This window comes from Pseudopodoces humilis, chromosome 3 (genome assembly GCF_049639895.1).
Source record: "Pseudopodoces humilis isolate 2021_Gansu_Grassland_sample_001 chromosome 3, ASM4963989v1, whole genome shotgun sequence".
Lineage (NCBI taxonomy): Eukaryota > Metazoa > Chordata > Aves > Passeriformes > Paridae > Pseudopodoces > Pseudopodoces humilis.
In genome coordinates this window covers 74,119,877-74,141,519 of record NC_142202.1, presented here as the reverse complement: position 1 = coordinate 74,141,519, position 21,643 = coordinate 74,119,877, and the positions used below count along the sequence as shown (strand labels likewise).

The following is a 21,643-nucleotide window of genomic DNA, read 5'->3' as shown; positions in this document are numbered from 1 at the left end:
TATTCACCTCTAGCCAATGGTTCCTTAATACTTCATACTGTGATTTTTTTCCACTTTCTAGAGTTCATCTTCCTATTTTCATTCTCTGCATGGGGTTCAATTTCAGAAAGACTCCGGATGGTTCCACTAGACTCCACTACTCTTCTGCGTAAGTGGGTATCTAAATGTGGTCTTCAATTAGCCTACATCAGGCTTTCAGATTAGTTGCTTTGAGACATTATTGAACATCACCCAAGGACAGTCTTTGCTATTATGCCCCCAAGTTTCACCTCCTCTTCAAAGACTAAGCTTGTCATTATCACTGTGATTTTTAACTCCCTTACCCTTATATAATCACCATCACCATAACTGTCTGGTGGTTCATGCAACAGTCCCAAAGGCTTTACGCAGAAATTCTCTAACATGCTTTATTTATTCACTTCATTTGACCATGAACAGCATCACTGCTCTGCCATAAGGACCTGCTCTACCTTTCCAAATGCGACTCTAGGAACAACACTATGCTGCTTATCTTTTTTTCCACCAAGCCTTAAAATTGCTACTACATCAGCACCTTCATCTAAACCCAGCCTCATTTATGCATCACAGCTTTTATGCTTCAAGATTCAAATGTGTGTTTCTACAAAAATTCTAGATTTAGATTCCTAGCCACAGATTTTTTCGTGTAGGATGTTCTTCATTCCTTCCTACCTGAACTTTGATAGTTCTCCTACCATTTCATCCAAGACTTTTAATAGATTTGCAACTAAGTAGGTCATCCTAAATTGCATGTTTTATTGCACCTGGTTTTTTATCTCCTCAGACTTAAAATTTTATGTTAGGAAATACCATTTTCTAAAAGCAATCCAGTTGGGGTTTGGTTATTCACACCACAGGGTAAGTGAACATCATATGTAGTCTTACTTTTATTTATACAATGTACAGTTAGTGACGTATTTATCTTAAAAGCCCATTCAAAATAATTTCATCATTTTAATACAGCATATTTTCCTTTGCTTTTGAAAGACTGACAATGTAGCCTGCTAGTTAATTACTTATATAGTGCATTTTTCTTCTAGAGTTTGGAGACTTTTAGACCCTTATTATTTACTACAACTTCTCCACAGACTAATCAGACATTTCTCAGAATACATACATAACCAAAATATTAAAATCTGCTATTTAATTTTGTTGTTCAGTTAATTGTCTTGTATCACCCTTGTAAAAGGCAAGAGTAATGATCTCTTTGCTAGAACAGTTATGTTTATTAGCTGTAAATAATCTAATTTATATCCATTATATATTCAAGTCTTCAAATTCTATAGCTGTTTAGGAGATCTGCACAGGACAGCTATAAAAACTACAGAACCCAAATTTCTAGGGCAAGGGACACTACTACACACCAAATAATATTTCAGAGTACCAACCTTGAAAATAACTAGCATCTTCCCTCAAATATTCTTACTTTTCTTTCCTTTCTTCTCCTAAACCAGCCCAACTAGCATTTTAATCTTTACATTTTATTCAATCTATTGCACACAACTCAAATTCAAAATTTTAATGTGCTACACATTTTCATGTTTGAATTGACTAACTACGTGTTGATGTTCTCAAGATAAAGCTGAAAACTTTGACAGCTGGCAAGGGGGCAGTTGGGTTTTCTGTTGCTCAGGAAGGTGTAGGAGGTGTTGGAATGTAGATAGGAATACATGAATTTTGTGGTAACAAGGGTGTCTACTTTTCACTACTCCTTTTGTGCAGGACAGAGGTAGCTGGAACTTTTGGGGAGTGAGGTTAATACGATTTACTCTTCACCCTTGACAGCAGCTGAGAACCCCACAGTAAGAAAACTAAGCAGCTGATGTGATGTGCAAGAAAAGCTTTTGGCACTGTCAATTCAGGTTGCCATCTGACTTGTCACATTGCTCAATGCTGATCACAGTTTGAAGACTAGTTTTTCAACTACTGGTCTAGAGGTGTCCACTTAACTTTTGATAGCACTGGCTGATGTACTGCGTCACTACAGAACTGTCAGATGATCATAGCTGGATCATTCTGACAGAGGGTGGAAACATGCCATGCCAGTCAGTGGAAAAGATGTGGGCTGAGAAGGAAATGATACTTGTAAGCAGGCAGTTCAGGATGTAGTCGGTAAAAGAAAGCTCAGAACTAAAAGTTCGAGAGAAACACATCCTTGTGCATTCAGTGACACACACCACGCTTCCTCTTCCAAACTTATGATACAGCAGACATGGACCAGCCCATGATGTTTTTTTAACAGAAATTTACTTTCCATGTTTTACACAGCACAAACACAGCCTGACATCCAATAATGCTTACATGGGCCAGCAAGTATACAGAGTCCTTGAAAACCACCAATTTTCATCCTCTGATTCTGTAACAAGGAAATTGCCCAACAATTATGGTAAAGGACAGATGGGTAGGCAAGCCTCAAGACTTACCACCTTAAAACAGCATCCAGGCCATATATAATGTACATTTTTCACCCCTTACAGTTCAACAAGCTTTCTTTCAGAGGTTTAGACTCCTCCACCCCTGAAGCTATTGTGATGATAAAAAACCTATAACTGAAACAAGAAGTTTTCTCTGACAAGTTTATAAGTTCTAACAACTGCAGAGAGACACCTGTATAGCATCTTCAGTGCTGGTGACTACAGTAAAGGGAAAACATTCTGACCTTTACTTAGATAAGTGCTTGTATACAGCAAAAGAATCTCGCTTTTACACAGCTTTGTTGAAGCAAAAGAAGTTCCTTTACAGCACACAGTGCTAACCTAGCAGCAAGACCTTTACACCCTTCACAATGCATAGGCAAGCCAGACATTTCTTTACTTGGGAGATGACAAAAGCTATAATGAGAGCACCTCTCATTCGTTCACATCACAGAGAAGACCCACTGTTCAAGGTTACTCTCGCAAAGCTGAGCTCTGACCTCTTACAGTTTCAGACCTGTTGTCACACTTCTACTGAAGCACAAAAACATACTACACATTTATGCAGCTTAAAGTAAGAGGATGGCCCTGTATCACATGCCCAAAGTAAGAGCACATTCAGAGATTTATGACTTCCTTGGTACTCCTGCACAGTGAGAGACTCTTTAGTTCAGACAACAGAGACTTCTGCACTTACATGGGAACACCTGGCAAATCTACCTCCAGATGACACGATGTGGTTCTACTTGACAGCTCTTTCTTGTAACCACAAACTGTAGTGATTACTATATTTAAAAAAATTTAACACAGTTTCCTCGCTGCTGCCAAAAAAAGCAGAGTAAGTCCTTCACATATATAGTATCACCTTGTACTGACTTGTTTACAGCAGAGGACAACCTTTTTCCCCCCCTACTAAATATTTCTCTGAACGAAGAAAGAAATTATTTTTGCAGATTATTCATTTTGCAGGTAATTCAACTCAATATCCCCTAGAGGGGATTTATCTGACTGCAACATCTCGCTGGTAAAGTTTGACTACAAATCCACCTGACTCAGGAATATTGGTAAGCACCCAGGGAACAGAACAAACTCCTTTTCTACTTTCATGTTATTAAAAAAAAAAAAAAAGTGCATTAAGATGTGAAACTGAATTCAAATCTGAATTCAAACAGTAAAGAATTGTGGCAGCAAACCTTCACTATTGTCAGAGAGGACACAGAAGTAACAGACTATCCATAAGTTTAACACAGCCAAACTATTCTTTGGAGAGCCTCTGGTGCAGTAACGAGGTCTGACCACTTTGTGGGCAGACACAAGGCCATTGTAACAGAAACACATGGAAGTGGGTGGTCAGGGGGACATAAGTGTTTCAAAAGATTAATTCCCTACACTATTTGGAAACTTTTTGTGTCTGAACAGGACAGTGTGCCCCTGATAATTTAGCTACAGAGCAGAGTCTCTTGAAGATACACAAAACACAGTACCCCTGGGGGTCATAAACATAATGTATCTACAACTTATACTAGGTGGAGTTAAGGGTTTTTCTGTTCATATGTCTTTCCCATGTTGGTCAGAAGGTGCCTCTCAGTCAAAAGTGAGTAAAACTCTTTATCATTATAGAGGAGTGTACTGGAGTGCCAATCTGAACCCACATGGTAAATACTTAAATTAAATGGTAAATTATAAATGCTGGTAAGAATAAATCCTTAAACTTGCTTGGAACATTATTAATGTTGATGGCTCTCAGTTCTTTGCAGTATCCCTCTCAACCTAAATATAGCATTTTCATTACAATTATTAAATATTAGAAGCACACAGAGCAACTACTTTATTCCCTTTCACTTAAATCTTCCTTTTTCAGCTAACCTGTGAAATTAAGTTGGTAAAACCATGAAGAATTTTCTCCCACACTGATGTCACAAACATCCTTGCTGTCCTACATTATTATAAAAAGAAAACCTCATATGCCACTATAAAAAAATAAATTCAGCATTACACAAAACTACACTTCTCAAAGTCCTTACTCAAAAGTTCAAAGTATATTTACTTTAGATCTCTAAAAATATTACCAACTATGGAAGCTACAGAGGATTCAGCTTCAGGAATTTCAGATTTGTTATGCTTTTTGACCATCATCACTTCCTTCCCACCTAACTAGAAAGTCTATTTAGGTTTTGCTGTTAATTACCCTTTCATCTTTAATAACTCCATTTACTGATAAAAGTGATGAAGAAATTCAGTATTGCATAGTACATAATACATAGTATATAACACAAATATTTATTGGACAAAAGCAAAGTCTGTCTATTGATCACAGACTCATGCTATACATATACTTTGTCACACTTCACAGAAATGAAAACATAAAAGCAGAAAGAATGATAAGAAATTGCATCTTCTGATAATTAAAACAGAAAGGCTTCAGTTAAAAACTGATGAAAATAAAAGTCAGCGAAAAAAATCTTGCACTTAAATTCCACTTTAAGCAATTCATACCCAGCAGTCAAATTACACAGCTGGTATAAATCCACTGGATTCTGAGTCAGAATTCATGCAATAAAACGTCCCTCTTTTTGTTTTTTTTATGTGCTAAACCATAATTTTAAGAAGTAATTATTTAAAAAATATGTCTATAAGACAGTTTTGTCTTAAGGACTCCTTTTTAACTGAAAAGCTTTTGAGACACCGTAAAACAAACACCATTATTCCCACATTCTCTTACCCAATATATCCAGCTGCCGTAAGTGTGTGCAGTTGGCAGCGAGCTCCTCGATGTCCGTGTCACACACAGACCTGTTGGCCGTAAGAAAGAGCTTCTGCAAATTCGGGAGTTTGCGCGCAAGGTTTGTGAAGCAGCCTGTACTGCTCTGGAGCGTAGGACACCAACCAAGATCAAGCTCTTCCAAAAGCTGGCAGCCTGAAGCCAATTCCGCGATCCCGCTTTCAGTTATGTTTTTACATCTCCACAAATCTAGACTGCGAAGCTTTTTGCATTTTGCTCCCATCATGCTTGCTATAAGGTCATAGTCTTCAATCTGCAAGGAAAGCAGACACTTGGTCACGTGCAGGATTGCTCCAGACATACAGAGGTGTTTCAAGGTTTTCTTCCTAACACACACAACGCATCTGTCTCAAGCATTAGTCACTTCTAAAGAGCTCCAAAAATTTTTCATTGCATGGTACAGCGAGATCTACTTTTATAAAAGACAATAATAAATTTCCTATAAATCCTAGACACAGCTGGTTTAAAATTCACTTAATACTGAGGATCAAGCTGCAGCAAAAGCTGTTTCTTGAAGAAACATTTTTTTTGCACGGTTGTTTTCCTCTTAAAAAATGATTACAACAGTTTTTATGACTACAGGAAGTGCAACTACTGAAGAATGACTGAAGACTGTACTTATTTCCATTTTAAGTTGATCAGTTGCTGCAACTCCTTATGAAAGTAGTATTAATTATTTATTAAGTGATGACTCATATAGAGAATGCCCAAAAACTTAGAAAAAGGCTGAAGAATTCTGAGAAAGCCTGTAAGCCATTTTAGACCTACTAAACCAGTACATAACCCTTAAATATATGACCAAGCTGCATTCATCTAGGACATTCCAAAAGAGCAGTCTTGTATCAATCTCACATTTAACACACCTTTGTGAAACAAACCCAGGTAGGTTCCAAAGTGAGTCCACACACGCACACACACACACACACAGTCCCCCACCACATCCTGAATGGTCCAAGCACTCACCATGACACAGCTGCCCAGGCTGAGGTGCTGCAGCTCTGAGCAGAAGTTCAAAATACTGAGCAGGGCTGTTTGCTGCCACGGGGGAACACATCAGAAGGAAATACAGAAAGTGAAACAAAGAGAAGAGGTCAATTAGACATTAAAGGCTGTCACCACATTTCCTGAAATACAGCTCAAAACTCTTTTACAGGTGCCTTAAATGCCACTTAATGAGTCTCTGGGTACTTTACCCATTGATTGGCTTAAAGAAATTATAATCATTACAAACCTTTATGCAAGTCACTTTGGATGGGGCTCTGTGCTGCCCTGAAGATCCCCTCACACCACTGACCTATCCGCTCATTTCCCATAGGAGAGCCGATGAAGAAGTGTGGCAGGATCAAATAACAGGCGAGGCCAGCCTACAAACAGAGGGCTGGCAACACACCAGGAGAAGAGGGCAGGCTCTGACATTCGCAGATCAGCTGCAGCCTGATGGAACTGCCAATAGAGCTGCACAGCATCAGGCCTGGGCTGGGGACTTTAATGTCAAAGGCGGCTCTGTGCTGACAAGGATGCTGACAGCCATTGAGCACTTGTCACTACTATCATGCAGATGAAACAGATATAATGTGCATTTTACACTCCTGTTCCTGACATTTAACGTTGCTATTCTTTGCAGAAAGTACTGCACACTGCTCAGCCTGAAATTGGACTGCAACATCAGATGCACCTTACAAAAGTGAACAGCTGGTCTGTTCCACAACAAAGGAAACTTTACAGATTTTTACCTGTGTTTCCAAGACACAGAAAAGATCCTTCTGCAATGTCTGTAGACATATTTTGTTTTGTAGTTGGAAACACAGTGTGAACAAAAGAATATAATCTGGGATTCACATCACAAATACCTGTGCATCATACTTAAAACATCACTTCATTAGGACTTTGTGATCTATGTAAGCTTTAAAACAGGACTAGGCTTCACAACATATTAACGACAAAAATATGTGGATTTCTACAGGACATACAACAGTTTCTAACAGAAAAAAACCCAAGCAGTATACAAGTGACAAAGTAATCGACTGCTATTAAGTATAATTACAAGAACACTAGTCAACAACATTTGTATTTCAGGGGTAGTATCATTTATTTAAATATAAATTTATTTGTTTTCAGAAAGCTTATAGTTAAATGCTTTACTTAGTTTCCTCAGTTTGTTACATTCTAATGGAACTTGGCAGAAATATGATCCTTTGCCATATCACCAAGAAGAAACATCTAATTCCTGGAAAGACTGGCAGACACAGAACAGGGACACAGCATGGGGTATTCAAAGAGACCATTTCAGACATTTAATTTAGGCATCTCCCAGGAGCAATTATAAATGCCCAACACTTGACATGTATGGAATCTTGATTCCAGCTTGGCCTTCTAAGGTTTGATTCCTCAAAGGCAGCCTAAAAGTAGATGCTAAGAGTAAGCCTTCCTCACATATATCTTGGTAGAAGCCTTACAAAGTCACTGTCCCTTGCTTACTTGACTTTCATCCACTTTTTAAAGGAAAAGGTAACTAGGGAATGAAATGCAAGCATTAAAAAATCATTATTCAAGAGGTTATTAAGACTATTTTAAGGTTGGTAAATGTGTAAATATCCAATTAATTTTAAATTGTACACTTAATAAGCAAATGGTTCATTTGGATCATTAAAGAGGAATAAACAAATAACTCAAAAAGAATGAGACATAGTCTTTCTTATTCAACTCAGTGAAAGCTATGAGCTTAAGAACCTACTCAGATGCACAAATGAAAAACAAAATTCCCAAACCCCTGTCTGCAAACCTTAAATACTGGAGCTAAACAAATCAGTTTCTGACTGCACACAGAGCTCCAAAGTTTCTGCAGGTATTCAGATGTCTCCACAGGAAAGTTGAATATATTGCTGCACTCCACCAAGTCTTTTAGTAATGGTTTCCAGATTGGCCTGAAAGAATGGGAAACAGCAATCTCTTTCCTTAATTGATACGAACAGTACAAAAGTGAACAGTCACTCTGAACAGCTTGCAGGATCAATTCCATACTTCTTCCAAGAGGGGTTAAATAGAGAGGAAGACTAGTATTCATAGTTATCTTGATAGATAATTGAGCTCCATGTGTTAACTTCAACAGGAATGTCACAGATATCTTGGGAGTACCTTTTTAGTCCCTCTCTTTTTTAAGACAGTCCTTCTTGTACTGCCATGCACTGAGTCCACATTTTCAAAGGTCTTTTCACAATCTATTACTTTAAACCATTATTTAAAAAACCAAAACAACTTTAAAAAAAGTACTAGAAATCTGAGTAATAGAAGGGAGCTTGGTAGAACACCATGTCATACCATCACAAATTGTGCCAAGTCAAGCCCAAGAGTAAACAACTACATACTCAACATTCATTTTACTGGCTATATTAATTCCTGTTCTGGGGCGCATACATGCCCACACACAGCAAACCAGATTTCCTTCAGACACAGTGTCTGTTCTTCTGTAACTGAGGTGGGCTTTGCATATGTCATGTAAGATGAAAAAACCCTTTGTGCATGCCTAGCTGTGTCTCAGTCAGTTGCGAATCCAGGTGGCAAAAGACATGAAAATAGCAGGAGAGAATGGCAGCTCACAGAATCCATATGCACTACATATAGAAGGACTATCATTGTAATAACCTGTCTGTGTCAAGCCATCTGTCAGTACAACAACATGAGCGACAACACTCCTACTTGAGCAAAGGAGAAGAGCAAGGCAATCACCCAATCCTGGAGCTGTAACACAGGCCAACTTTCAAATGTTAGAGTGCTTTGCAAGAGGAGCTAAGAGGCCACTTAAAGTCTGGATAGGAAAGTTTTAACCTGGAGTCTAACTTCACTTTCTTGGCCAAGAAGAGACAGTCAAATCAAAGACTATCCATGTAACAACATTCTTCTGCCTTTTAGCCAAGACATGTATCATTTGGAGATTTTATGAGTTTCCCCTGAACCAAAGGCAAAGTATAGCTTCGTACTTGCTCCCTTTTGAAGGGATTGAGAGAAGTGTGGATGATTATAAGAACCCCGAAATACACTAAAACAAAAAACACTCTGGAAACAAACTTTAGGTAAGATTTACTTTTGCTTAGTGAAATCATGGATTCAGTGGTCTAAATTTCTTTTGCCATCCAAGGCAAAAGAAAACCTACCAAAATAATTAATTTTTATAAGATGCCACAGACAGCAGGAAAAGTTCAAAGTGGGCAAATAACATGGTCTGCCCTGTCCTCCATTCACAGGAAAGATATTTTTAGATGAGGAAAACATACAGTGAAGAATTTGTTTTCAGAGAGAAGACTTTGACGTCAAACTGATCAGAAGGATATGACAGTGCTGCTAAACACAACCTTACAGAGCATATTTCAGAAATATTTTAAGGCATAGTAGCTAGTCATAAACCTCAGAGAAAGGGAAGATGCCCTGAAGGTTCTCTGAAATCTTTATGTACGGGTACAACAAATGTCTATCAGAAAGAACATCAACAGAGCTGATCCTGGCTTGAACAAGAAATGAGATTACTACTTGAAATCCACTTTACACCACACGAGACAGGTGACAGGTCTGTCCAAACATCAAAGTCTCCACTCTGTAATACACACCTGGATACATACAATAACACTTACTGGAAGACAGCTATGTGCTGTGTATACTTCAAATAAACAGGTGGCATTGGATTAAAATGTATCCTACCTGTCTTTGTAAAGGCCTTGGCCATCGCATAAGTTTTGACTTCAGTGTTGTAAAAGTACTGCTGGTTTGAACAAACAACCCACCAGCAGAGAAACCAAACACTGGTGCCAGAGCAATACACTTGGCAAGACTAAATCTTGCTTGACTTTTTCCAGGATTTTTTTACATTCATGATTCAGCAGAAGGCACAAATAATTTCTGATGTTAGTATGATAAAGAAGGCATCCAACAGATGACCTGAGCTCAACAGAAAACCTGTCTGTGGCAGATGTGACTCACCTGTGAAAGATGCACTTAGAACATTTAACTATTTACTCATTCCAGTTTCATTGTCAGGTAGTCAGAGATTTAAAAAATCTAAAAAGGGTTTAAAAAATACAAATGATACACTATAATATGGCTATCACGTAACAGCTGCACTACCATACAAGGCATGAAAATAAGTGCGCTACAGTGTGATTCTGTAAGATTAAAGGAAGAGCTTAAGAAAAACAACGAAGTTTTGCTATGAGTTTGGTTTAGGGAAGAAATAGACTGCAGCTTTTAATTCATTTTCTATAGATAAATCTTAAAAGATACTTTTAAATTTGTTATCTTTTTACTGGAGACAAACAACAGGTTGTTTTTCCCCCTTCTCAGAAGATCTGTGTCTGACATAAATTAGGAATTCTTCCAGCTCCTCAATAAAACAAGAGCTTAAGTCTTTTAAAATACTTTTATTCTTTTCAATTGTTTCTTCAATTTTTTTCAGCGAAGTTAATGCTAAGACAAAGAAATCTAAAAATGATCTTCAGATAATTAAGACTGCTTCCTCCCTTCCCTTACTCACTATGTTTTTAATCAGGGTCACTAATTCTCCAGTTAACCTTTCTGTTGAAGAAAAAAATTTAATTATGCAGGATTCAATTTTGTATTTTTAACATTAAAAATCCAAGTTACTAGTAGAAAATATTTCCTTCAATACCCACCCCCACAATCCTGCCTCAATGCGGAAGGGTAAATGTGGTAAAGAGGAGGCACCTCTCCAGGGTGCTCTAAGTATTCTGTCTTCCTAAAAACTATCAAAATCAATGACTTTTGAATGAATTATTTAAAATTCTTGGAACCCTTAGATACTGAAATAAAAAAAGAACTGGAGGACTGTGGACGAAGGCCAAGCCAATGACATCTATGTCTCTCTCAAGCTCACCAATCACATCCATAATTCTCAGAAGCTGATTCTTCAGCAGAAAAAACATAATATTCTTAAAACTGCACAGAAAGGCTCCTCTGTTCATGATCTGGGCAGAAGCTTCCCTTTTGTTCCCAAAAGGTTTAAATTTACACAGCAAGGGATGTCAGAAGTGGCTGACTAACCCAGAGAAACACGACTGTGGGAACAGATTAGCCCAAAACATCTTAATTTCAGCACACACACCGTGAGTGCTACCTAATGTTGTTAAATTAAAATGTTATTTTCAAATAGTGGAGGTATTAGTCTACCTTAAACCAGTGAAATAGTATTTCACAGGTAGCACACTAAAAAATGTTTTGGCATACTTGAACTACCTGTTGTAAAAAACCCAACCAACCGAAGAAATTCTCAGAAGAAACCAATTCTATTTCAATCTGAGTGCTACTATTTCTATAAATATTTGTAATTAAAAACACCCCATACATGAAAAGATGATCTTGTTAAGACTGTCAAAAGTAATTAAAAAGCTACAAAAATTCACAATACTTATTTTTTCTTCCCTTTGGCATTACACAGCACTAGAAGAAAGCCAAAAATCAACTGTTTGGGTGAGGGGATTTTCTTGGCACAGTCTGTGAAAGAACTAAGTCAGAAATTACTTGGCATCTGCTATTCTACCACAACGATTAAAAACCTCATTGGATGCAAAGCCAGAATTCTGTAAACTTCTACTGAACCATGCCTTTTAGAAGGTACAACAGGGCAAACCAATATTGCCTGTAAGTAAAAAAAAATATCTACTTCATGAATTTCAAGGTATCTTACCTCCACATCTAAAAACCTGCAATCGTGCTGAAGTAGTCCCCAAAAGCAATTTCTTTTTTTTTTTTCAGAAAGCAGAATGCAATATATTAATAATGTAGAAAACCAAACGTAAGGTAATGGGGAAATACAGTTTTCATCTAAATCTGCTCCAACAAAGAAATTGTAAAATATGATTCCACGATTATCTTCCCTCCCATTCCCCCCCACACCCATACACAGTATTCAAGGCATCAAGACAATTTCAGTTACGGACTTCTAGGTCTGTGATACTTCAAAACAATTATGTTAAAGATACAAGATACTGTGAGAGGCTTATAGAGATGAGATGCATGCTAATAAACATGTCAGTGGTTCAAAATTAATTTTAGTTACTTATAAAGTACTAGACATAGTTTTCAGAAAAAGTTCTCATACCTGCTGGTTGCCCAGAAAGCACTCATTTTCACACTGCTTCTAAGATTTTGAGTTCTGAGGATAAATACCTATTCTCAGTATATTATTTTTTACAGAAAAAACCCACATCTGGGGATAGTACACAAACATTCAATAACACACAAAATACATAATACACTATTTCTTGAAACTATACTTGGATGTAGATGTTTACAGAACTATTCAAGTTTTCACCTTCTATTGGTCTATTTTTCACTATATGTTAATTTTTGGATAAATGAAATGTTACAGAAAATGTCAGTTATGGAAACTGGCATGCAATCACATGTCAAATTAGAACTAAATGGTGGCCAAATTTGTTTAATGCTTAAGTTCTTCAGTTCCTTGAGCTATTTCATGAGGAAACAAATAGAAGAGGTCACCTCACCCTTTACAGTGTAGTTTTTGTGGTCTTTTGGAAGAGCAAGATGCCCATGTAGTCTCAGAGAGAGATATCCCCTGCAGGTATCCAATCACATTGAGCCCAGAAATTATTATACCTCTTAAACAAGCTTAAACAAGCTTTTCTCAAATTTTCCAGACAAAAAGGTTGAGCTTTGTAACAAAGTGAACTCCCTACAACTTAGAAAAGCATGTTATGTTGTGTACAGTATTTCAAGTCCTTACACACACCCTTATGTAGAGTATCCTATACAGTATCACACGTCAGAGAATCTCAGCCTTCTTTAGATATATCCTCATACCACAGCTACAAAATTACAAATAGTAAATTACTACTATACAAACTTTATTAATGGAAGAAGTGTTGCATACTGAAACTGTGCACCTTGTAACTGGCCAGAGTCAGAGACCAGGAAAACAAAGCTCCTGGGTTAAGTTCTCAATAAGCGTCACCAGCACTCAGAGAATCACAGAAGGGTTAAGTGCGGGAAGGAACTTCTGGAAACTGTTTAGCTCAGACCACCTGGCTCCAGCTCAGCTGGCATCCCCAAACCAACTGAAAAATGCTGTCAAGAGATGTAGGACCCAGTCCCTTTCCAGGATGAGGCCTCCACCCTGTCCTTAAATACCAAAATTCACAAGGGTATTTGAGTGATGCCTTCTGACATTAATGCAGACAATTTTCATTTATAGATTCAAAATAAACATGGCAGCAAATAATTTTCCTCCACACCAGATGCTAGCATTAGAACAGGAATTCTATTCTCATCCAAGTATCCATCAGCTATCACCTTGGAAGATATAACATGGAAAGAAACATGACAAAAAGGGAGACAACTGAAATGTATTCATTAAAAATCAACTCCCCATCTCCCTCTAATGCACATGAATTATAGGACCATTTTTGAGATATCATTTTTGAGACAGTGATAAAACTTTTGTCTCCAAAACTTTATGACACTTAAAAACACTGATGCAATATGAACACTCATAAGCATGAGGTAAGAGGAGAACAAGGTGGAATGAGCCTTATTAACGAGTGCAGGTGCAACCTTTCAAAAGTCAGAACAACTTGGCTCTTCAGAAACAGGCCCAGTATAATTTGCAAGCTGGGATTCAGAATGTACAGAGGTACCTTTTTGTTCTCTACAGCTACTTGGCAGTGCCAGGGGCACAGCAGGGACTGGGACACAGCAACACAGCAATTACTGAATTAATTAAATGAAAGTAATAGTCTCTGCTGTTAATTAAATTATTGTATTTTGATTTTGCTTTATTTGGTCAAATTATGTCCTCCCTTATGTCTGCAAATCTGTTTTACACCTTCATTCTTCCCCCTTACTTCACATTACAGGCTCAAACAACCAGATTCCACTGTGAGCCTGACATGAAATCAAAAAGCAACATCAAGGCCCTGTATCGCACAATTAATTGTCACTGACTCAGCTTGATTCCAAGGATCCACATTCTAGCTAGTGCCTTTCACCTTTTTTTTTCCCCTACTATTTGCTTGCAACTCTCCATCCTAAAGATACATACCCAAGCCAATGGAACTTTGCTCAAAGTGAAAACTCTTTAAACAATAGCTCTCAAAAGTATGACATGACCAATAATAGGTTATTTCTAAAAACTCTGTAGAATATTTTATGGCAGCATTAATTGTTATATTGCTCATGGCCTAAGAAAATAAGAATTATTACATCTACTGCTACAATTCCTCTGCTTCTTTCTGGTATCCAAGATTTCCAGGATTCACTCTGGCAGCTGCCCAAATTCCAAATTTGCTTTCATTCAAATTTATCAGAGAAAAAAATCTATAAACACAACACTTGCTTTAAAATGTGTGAAAACCAAAGTCTTTTGTCCATTGTAATTAATTTGAATGTATTTTATTTTGTATCTCAAATATAATTGAAATACAAATTTTATGGGTTTTTTTTACACATTAGAAAGATGTCAGAATATGCAACATGAAATATATAATCTTACATTAAAATTTACACCCATCACTAAGAAGACTGACAAGTTCTCCTACTGTAATTGTGGCTTTGGCTTCTTTAAAATACAATTTTGGCTGCATTATTTATATGGACTGAACACTTCACAGTAAGCATTAAATTAAGATAATATTCATGCTCAAGGATAAAGATGTGCATTGCCAAATACTGTACACAATAATACTTCCACTGTTCATTGTATTCTTCAAACATATCAATGCCAACAAGTGCTTAAATTATGCTGTGAATACACTCTCAACAAATAAACATTAAGGAGTTATATATCAGTAAATACCAAAACCACTGGCACAAAAATCCCACAAGTATAATAGTGGTATTGAGCACACAAGTTGAGATTAGTTTCTCAAAGCGAGATACTAATTATTCAAGCATATACATATCAAACAACCTTTGAGAACATTTATTAATGAACTTCTAGCACTAGAAAAATGAGTCACATTTTTCAGTGGGGAGGAGGATAGCCATGCAGGACACTTTTTTTAGTAACTGAAAAGTTACTGAAAGTCACTGGACTTTCTTCTAACAGAAAGGTTGAAATAATTCAAAGGCATTGGAAGCTTCATTTCAGAGGTTAGAAAACAATTTTACACAGACAACCTCACACTCAGTAGGTCATATGTAATGTCACATTACATATGGCCTTAGAAATCAGCAGGGTGAAGACCAAAGACTACAATGTTTTCCAGATGATACAACAACCAAAATAGCAGTGCACTAAGTAGCAATACACTAGCCTTGCCCATTTCATTAAAAACACACTTAAAAACTGGAGCTTTGATTACAGAATCAATGCCAACATTTTAAAATACAAAACCTATTCAAAGAAAATAGCTAAACTAAGGAAAAACTGGAATTACAATTGCTCAAACAACATAATGTTACCAATTTTATTAAGTTTCCATTGTTCTCAAAATCTATGCACCTAAAAAAACCCACATTAATAGTAGTCAATTTTTCAGCAGAGTGTTTCCTTAGGACTTATCTATGTCATTATTATTATCATTATTATTAAATTATTATTATATCTATGTCATATTATCTACAGTAATCATATACATGGAAAAAGCACAACAGATACTTTAAATTAAACTTCCCCTCTTTTTTAGTATTAAAAGGCAAAAAAGTAAAGGGAAAGGCTACGGCAAAACTTAGACTGCACAAGACAATCCCGTATTTGGGCATGTAGCTTGGAGTGTATATGGGAGAAATACCATTTCTTTTATTAAAATGTTAATTCTGTATTTTTTAGTGAGCATAATGCAAAACCAGAAACAGCATTATCACATACTGACAAACAGGATGGAGAATCTTCATCTCTTCCCATATTGTTTAATCACATGTCCAAATCCACAACCAAAAGAAAAAATTGTACTATTTACACAGATGTGCTCTAACACATGATAGTTTAGTGGTTTATTTTGCTTATTGCTTGGTTTAAGAAAAAAAAAACAAGCCCCAAATTATTTAAGAAAACAGACTAAATTAAATGAACAGATTTTTCTTTCGGTTTCTTCTTCATGGGCTTTGAGACAGAACTTCAACAGAACACTGTATCAGATCTATTCTTCTCACCTTATTTTCTCATAATAAACACATACGTGTTATCAGTTTGCATTGGATTCACAGCCTCAGATTCTTTTCACTGAGCAGATCCAGTTGGCAACAATACAATGCCAAGTTCTTAATTAATCATTAATATTGTTCCTCTGTTTGCTCCAGAAGCTCCAACAATGAAGACAGCGGTAGAAATTTCACAAAAACCAAGAACACAAACAGCTCCTTGACAAGTTTTAGAGAAGTCTCAATCACTTCACAGAATGCTTGCTTAATCCATCCTTTTTTGCATATAGCCACCACTTAGTAACAAGCATTTCTGTACCAGCTTAAAAGTACAGAAGCATGAATGGCAGCCTATTTTGTACAGATAACCAAAGATTTGCACTAAGTGAAGCTCATGTCAAGAAAGATAATGTCATTTCTATGAATCTGTGACTTTTGTAGTTCCAATGCTTTGATTCAAATCCGATGCCACATCTTCATTCTTTCCCTTTTTTCACCTGTGATAAACAATGTACATTGCGAAGTGGCTTCACATTAACAAGTATAACCCAAGCACGTCTCCAATTTATGGATTTAAATTTCCAGAAATTTCTCTTCCACTGTTTGTTAGGAAGAGTGCCTTTTGTTCATACTTAGGTATAAAATGTAAGCACAACCTTAAATAAACTTGATTATGAATGAATGTTCTTGTCAGCTACAAGCAGAGGCATGTCCATACACATGAAAGGCAGATGTGAATCTTCACAATGTAAGGGCTTCAAAGTCAGGAAATATTTACCACCTACGTTCAATCTAATTTCAAGCTCTGCTCAGCACAGAGATAGCAGAGGAATGACAGTTACCAATCACCTCAGAGTGCATTACATTTGCTGCACTATTACAAGCATGAAGTCTCAAACTTCAGAAGTCACCTGAGTAGAATCAAGAAGATTTTAATCAATCAACAGTAAAAAGTAATAAAATTACACAATAAATAAATTTACACAATCACTACCTCTGATACAATGATCTTTCCTGAATCTGAAAAAGCTTTAGAGCCAACAGTCAAAATGAAATAGAGGAGATCTATCCAAGATTAACAGAAAGACTAGTATTGTAGAAAAAGAACAGATACACCCAAGGCATCAATACAGCTCTGTTCAAAAAAATGTGGGCTCACCAATTTTCATTTTGGTTTGAAGAAAATAATAATTGCTTCAACACAGAGAGCAGCTACCACAAAGTAACAAGTTACTAAGGGGTACTGGCTTCACAGTGACTGTACTCTCCACAGCAAACTCCACAGCAAGCACTGCTCACAGCAGGTAGATTACCCTTTAATCTAACTGCCCTGTGTTACTCACCATTACAGCCCCCTAGCTGGAACTTGGGCGCAAGCAAACTTAGGATTTCCCAAACAAAGGACAACAAGACCCAACTAACACGTGTCAGGTATGAACTGCTTATGAACACAATACAGTACTCTTAACTTCAGATGTCCCTTGCACATCTAGTTGACAGGACCTACTGTTCCAACTTAATTCCTTTCATTACACTTCAGATTAAGACCCCACACAATCCAGTGTCACAGCCTGACTTCTGTGTACCACAACTCACACACAATCAAACTTTCTAAAAATCTTAAAATGCTTAATCTAGGATTGGAAGCTATGAAACAGCCTACAGAGACATGGTTTTGCCCCATTTTGGCACAGTTCTTGCAACAACAGAAGTAGGACAGCTTCCATGTAAACCATGGTAGTAAGGTTGTAACATATGAGTTAGTTACTGAGACAAGAATGGAATTCTTCTGATTCAAACTGCTGCATTTATAAGGATACAACATTTGTAAAATGTAGCAAACTACAAGAGACTTCTCAGCAGCAGCCCACAAACCCATTCCATCCTAGAGAGGAATTGTGTTGCAGCAAGCAGTAACAACTCTGATTTGGGCAGTCAAGTAACTGTATAAAGAAGTAATTTTTACACTGTAAATGAGAAGTTGTATAAAAAAGTCGTGTTCTGCGTCTCAAATACTGCTAATATACAAACACTGTAGGAATCCAGTAATTAGCAAGTCATTTTAAAGGAGAGAATGTTGAGAACGGCAGTTACTAAACACAATAATTTTACAAATATATTTGCCAATTGTCTAGAGAAGGCAAAAGGAAAGCTTTAAATTTGTAATTTTACCACATTGCTTAAAACAGCTGGTGGAAAGTCACCAGCCTACAATGTAAGTTAAAACACACAGGCCAAAAGCTATGTTGAAAATAAGAAAATCCTAAGGTTTTTGAAAGTACTCTTGGATTTTCTGAATTTAGCTCTGAATTTACACTCAAAATACTAATTTACTTCTTCATTATTGAAAAAGAAACCAAACCCAAAACCAACTTTATCAGGATAGAAAATAATTATTGCAAAGGTTAAAAATAGCTGTTCCTACCTCCACTTTTGTTCTGTAGAGAATAAGACGCTTTAGGCTGCCCACTTTGGCTATGTGGTTGAAAGCCTGAGGTGGTATTTTATCACATGATGAGAGATTTAATTCCTGAAGATTTGGACACATTTCAGTGATGACCTCCAAGCATGTTTCATTGAGGAAATGGCCACAAGACAACTCAAGACGTACTAGTTCAGAGCCACAGACTTTCAGGAACCTGTAAAAGAACCCCATGTTTTCAGTGAAAAAGTAACAGACTTTCAGGTGAGAGTCTGAATACTGTCAAAACCTTAACCATGTCAATCAGGAAATAATTCCTTTCAACAAAGAAAAGACACTAGTTTTGAAAATTCTGTTTTGGTTTAGGAAGTTAGAATATACTTTGTTCTGAATATTAACTCTGAGACAATTGAGCAAAGTAAAACACTAATCATGTTTGAAAATCTTTTAAGCAGTCAAAAGCCAATTTTGTCAATGGCCTGCATGTTTACATGAATAATTTTGTATATATCTCAGAAAAATCTGAAAATGTAAAAATGAGGTTAAACAAATACTTTTCAGTGGATTACATATTCAGAAGTGTTTTAAGACTTTCAAAAAAAATCTCATTCTTTTCACTAAGAATCAACACATGCTAGCTGCTCTAGAACACAAATTCATGAGTATTTGAATTTATTTGGAATTATAAAAAATTAACATATCATATGACAAAAGACCCAGAATTTAGAAACTTTGATGGTCTCTATATTCTACTTTCCTATCAGAGATCTCGTGTAAGAAACTCAAGCTCTTTTATTTCTAATCCAAGCTTTAACCAAAACCACTTAAACTTAGTCCTTTTTCATTTAAAAGATAACCTTCAAACCATAAATTAACTACCAGGACTGTAGGCTTGCTAGTTAATAAGATAAAAAACCCCACACATTTGCCATGCTTATGTTGTATTTTGAAAGTTCCCCTAGTAGAAAAACTAGTTTTTTAAACTACAGGCTGTAATGAGTTTCCCATGTTACTTCATATAGTAATGGAGCGACCTGTCAAAGAGTATGAATTATTTTCTCTTACTAAATGTTCTGATCTGCTCTCTCTTACCAGTTCTGTCCTACAAAAATGCTCATGAAGATAAAGCAGCTTCAGGTTCTGACCCTTCCACCATGAAGTCAGTATTACTTCTCGGGTTTAAATGATGTAATAGAAATGCCAGACAGACACAAGGCTCCTCCTTGCCCAAAAACTCCTATTGCTACAATGAAAGAGTTATTAGCCTTCCCAAGCATTTGTTCATGCTGAAGCTTAGGATGAAATTGCTGCTTATCTTAGAAGAAGACACATTCAGGGAGGCATTCCTCAACGACACCAACAGCAGCCCAAGACTTCAAACACATCTTCTAAGATCCAAGTTTTCAAGCTGCCTCCTTCCCTTATTTTTTCATTATTCACTCAATATTTGCCATTCATTATCTCCTTCCTTTATTCCTTTCACCTTGCATTTTACATGGTCTTAGAGTGATTATGCAGATCCTATGTAATACAGAGGGAAAAGGAGATTCCAGAATGGCATCTCCATCCCTGGATGTTTCCAAGAGTCACCTGGAACCTTGACTGACCTGATCTAGCGTTGGGGACACTGGCACTTCAAGTGGGAGCTTGGAGTAGACGACCTTCAGAGGTCCCTAACATCCAACATTTCTATGAGCCTAAGCAAACAGAAACAAAGAGAGGGTCTGAGACACAAAAGGGGAGACGTAAGCCCCAGAACCACAGGAGCTCTGCCATGTATGGTCTTCAAGTCTACTCCTTCACTGTTTTTTTTTCTAACTGCAGTCCCTATTTAAAATCTATTTTAGCTTTTAAAGTCAGAGTTTAATCAAACAAGCATTTTCCATACTGGATACAGTGAATTCAGAGACTGGTAAGCCTTCCTATGGGAATGTCAGAGCTGAAATGACACAACAATTCACAACAATTAACGTTGGGTATTTAAACATTTAAGTGCTAGCAACATTTAGACTAGCAATAGAGTTCAACACTTACGGAGAAATGCAGGATGGAAATCCCCTGGAAATCAGAGTAGAGATATATGGATACATTGTTGATTACCAATTAGCCAATTCCTCTATTTAATGAGTGCTTTAACAATACATTCACACAGCTTCGTTCATCAACAAATTATCAGGTTTGTTTGAATGATGGTATTTTCCATAAAACTTTGTCAGTCACCACTTATTACACCCCTAGCTTTTAATTTGCTAACAAATAAATATTTTATGAATTACTCTATTACAATAATGGATGTTAGCTTAACTGCCATATAATTTAATAGGGCTTGGCTGTTATAAATGTTAGTAGAGATCAATGCGCTTCTCTTTCTAGGACCTATTGCAAGTTAGCATTACTAGGTCAGGGAAATACTCAGTTAACCCCAAAGACCTGGAGAAGAACTCCAGGCTCACCAGCTTTAGGAGTTATTATCCTCATAACATTTTATTTAAACTCAATACACTTGAAACACACAGGCAGAGGCCAAACACTGTGACAGCAACAAGCATTGCCCTTCATGGCTTTGCTGCCTTGTTGGAAAAGGTTACTTAGGAGACATGAAACAAAAACAAAAGGGAGATAAGGTACATGCAGCAGCAGGATACAAGAATGAGCAGACATGCATGTAGGAAAGAGAGGAAGAGGAAGAGAAGGAGGAATCTGAGGAAGTCCCCAGCCAGCACAGGGCAGAGAACACTGGGCAGAAATGCACAGTCCTCAGAAAGATGGAGACACTCCGACCTTTGTTTGCATTAAACAGACTGCTCAGGATAGAGGTTTTTGCTGCTGTTTTTCTACATGGATCTCCACATAGAGCCATATGGCAAGGTAGAATATGAGTTCTCATGCTTTCAAAACAAATGT

General features: G+C 36.9%; 1 protein-coding gene across 3 annotated transcripts in view; it reads right to left on the bottom strand.

The window, feature by feature from the left end:
* The window catches only part of FBXL4 (F-box and leucine rich repeat protein 4), a 59,594-nt gene that overhangs the window by 8,070 nt on the left and 29,881 nt on the right, over positions 1-21,643 (bottom strand). For all 3 annotated transcript variants that reach the window (XM_005518224.3, XM_088052768.1, XM_014263522.2), the window contains exons 6-8: positions 18,743-18,956; positions 6,178-6,249; positions 5,155-5,467 (exon numbers count right to left, since the gene is read on the bottom strand). In XM_005518224.3, the coding sequence (XP_005518281.2) occupies positions 5,155-5,467; positions 6,178-6,249; positions 18,743-18,956 (599 nt within the window). The remainder of the gene's footprint in view (positions 1-5,154; positions 5,468-6,177; positions 6,250-18,742; positions 18,957-21,643) is intronic.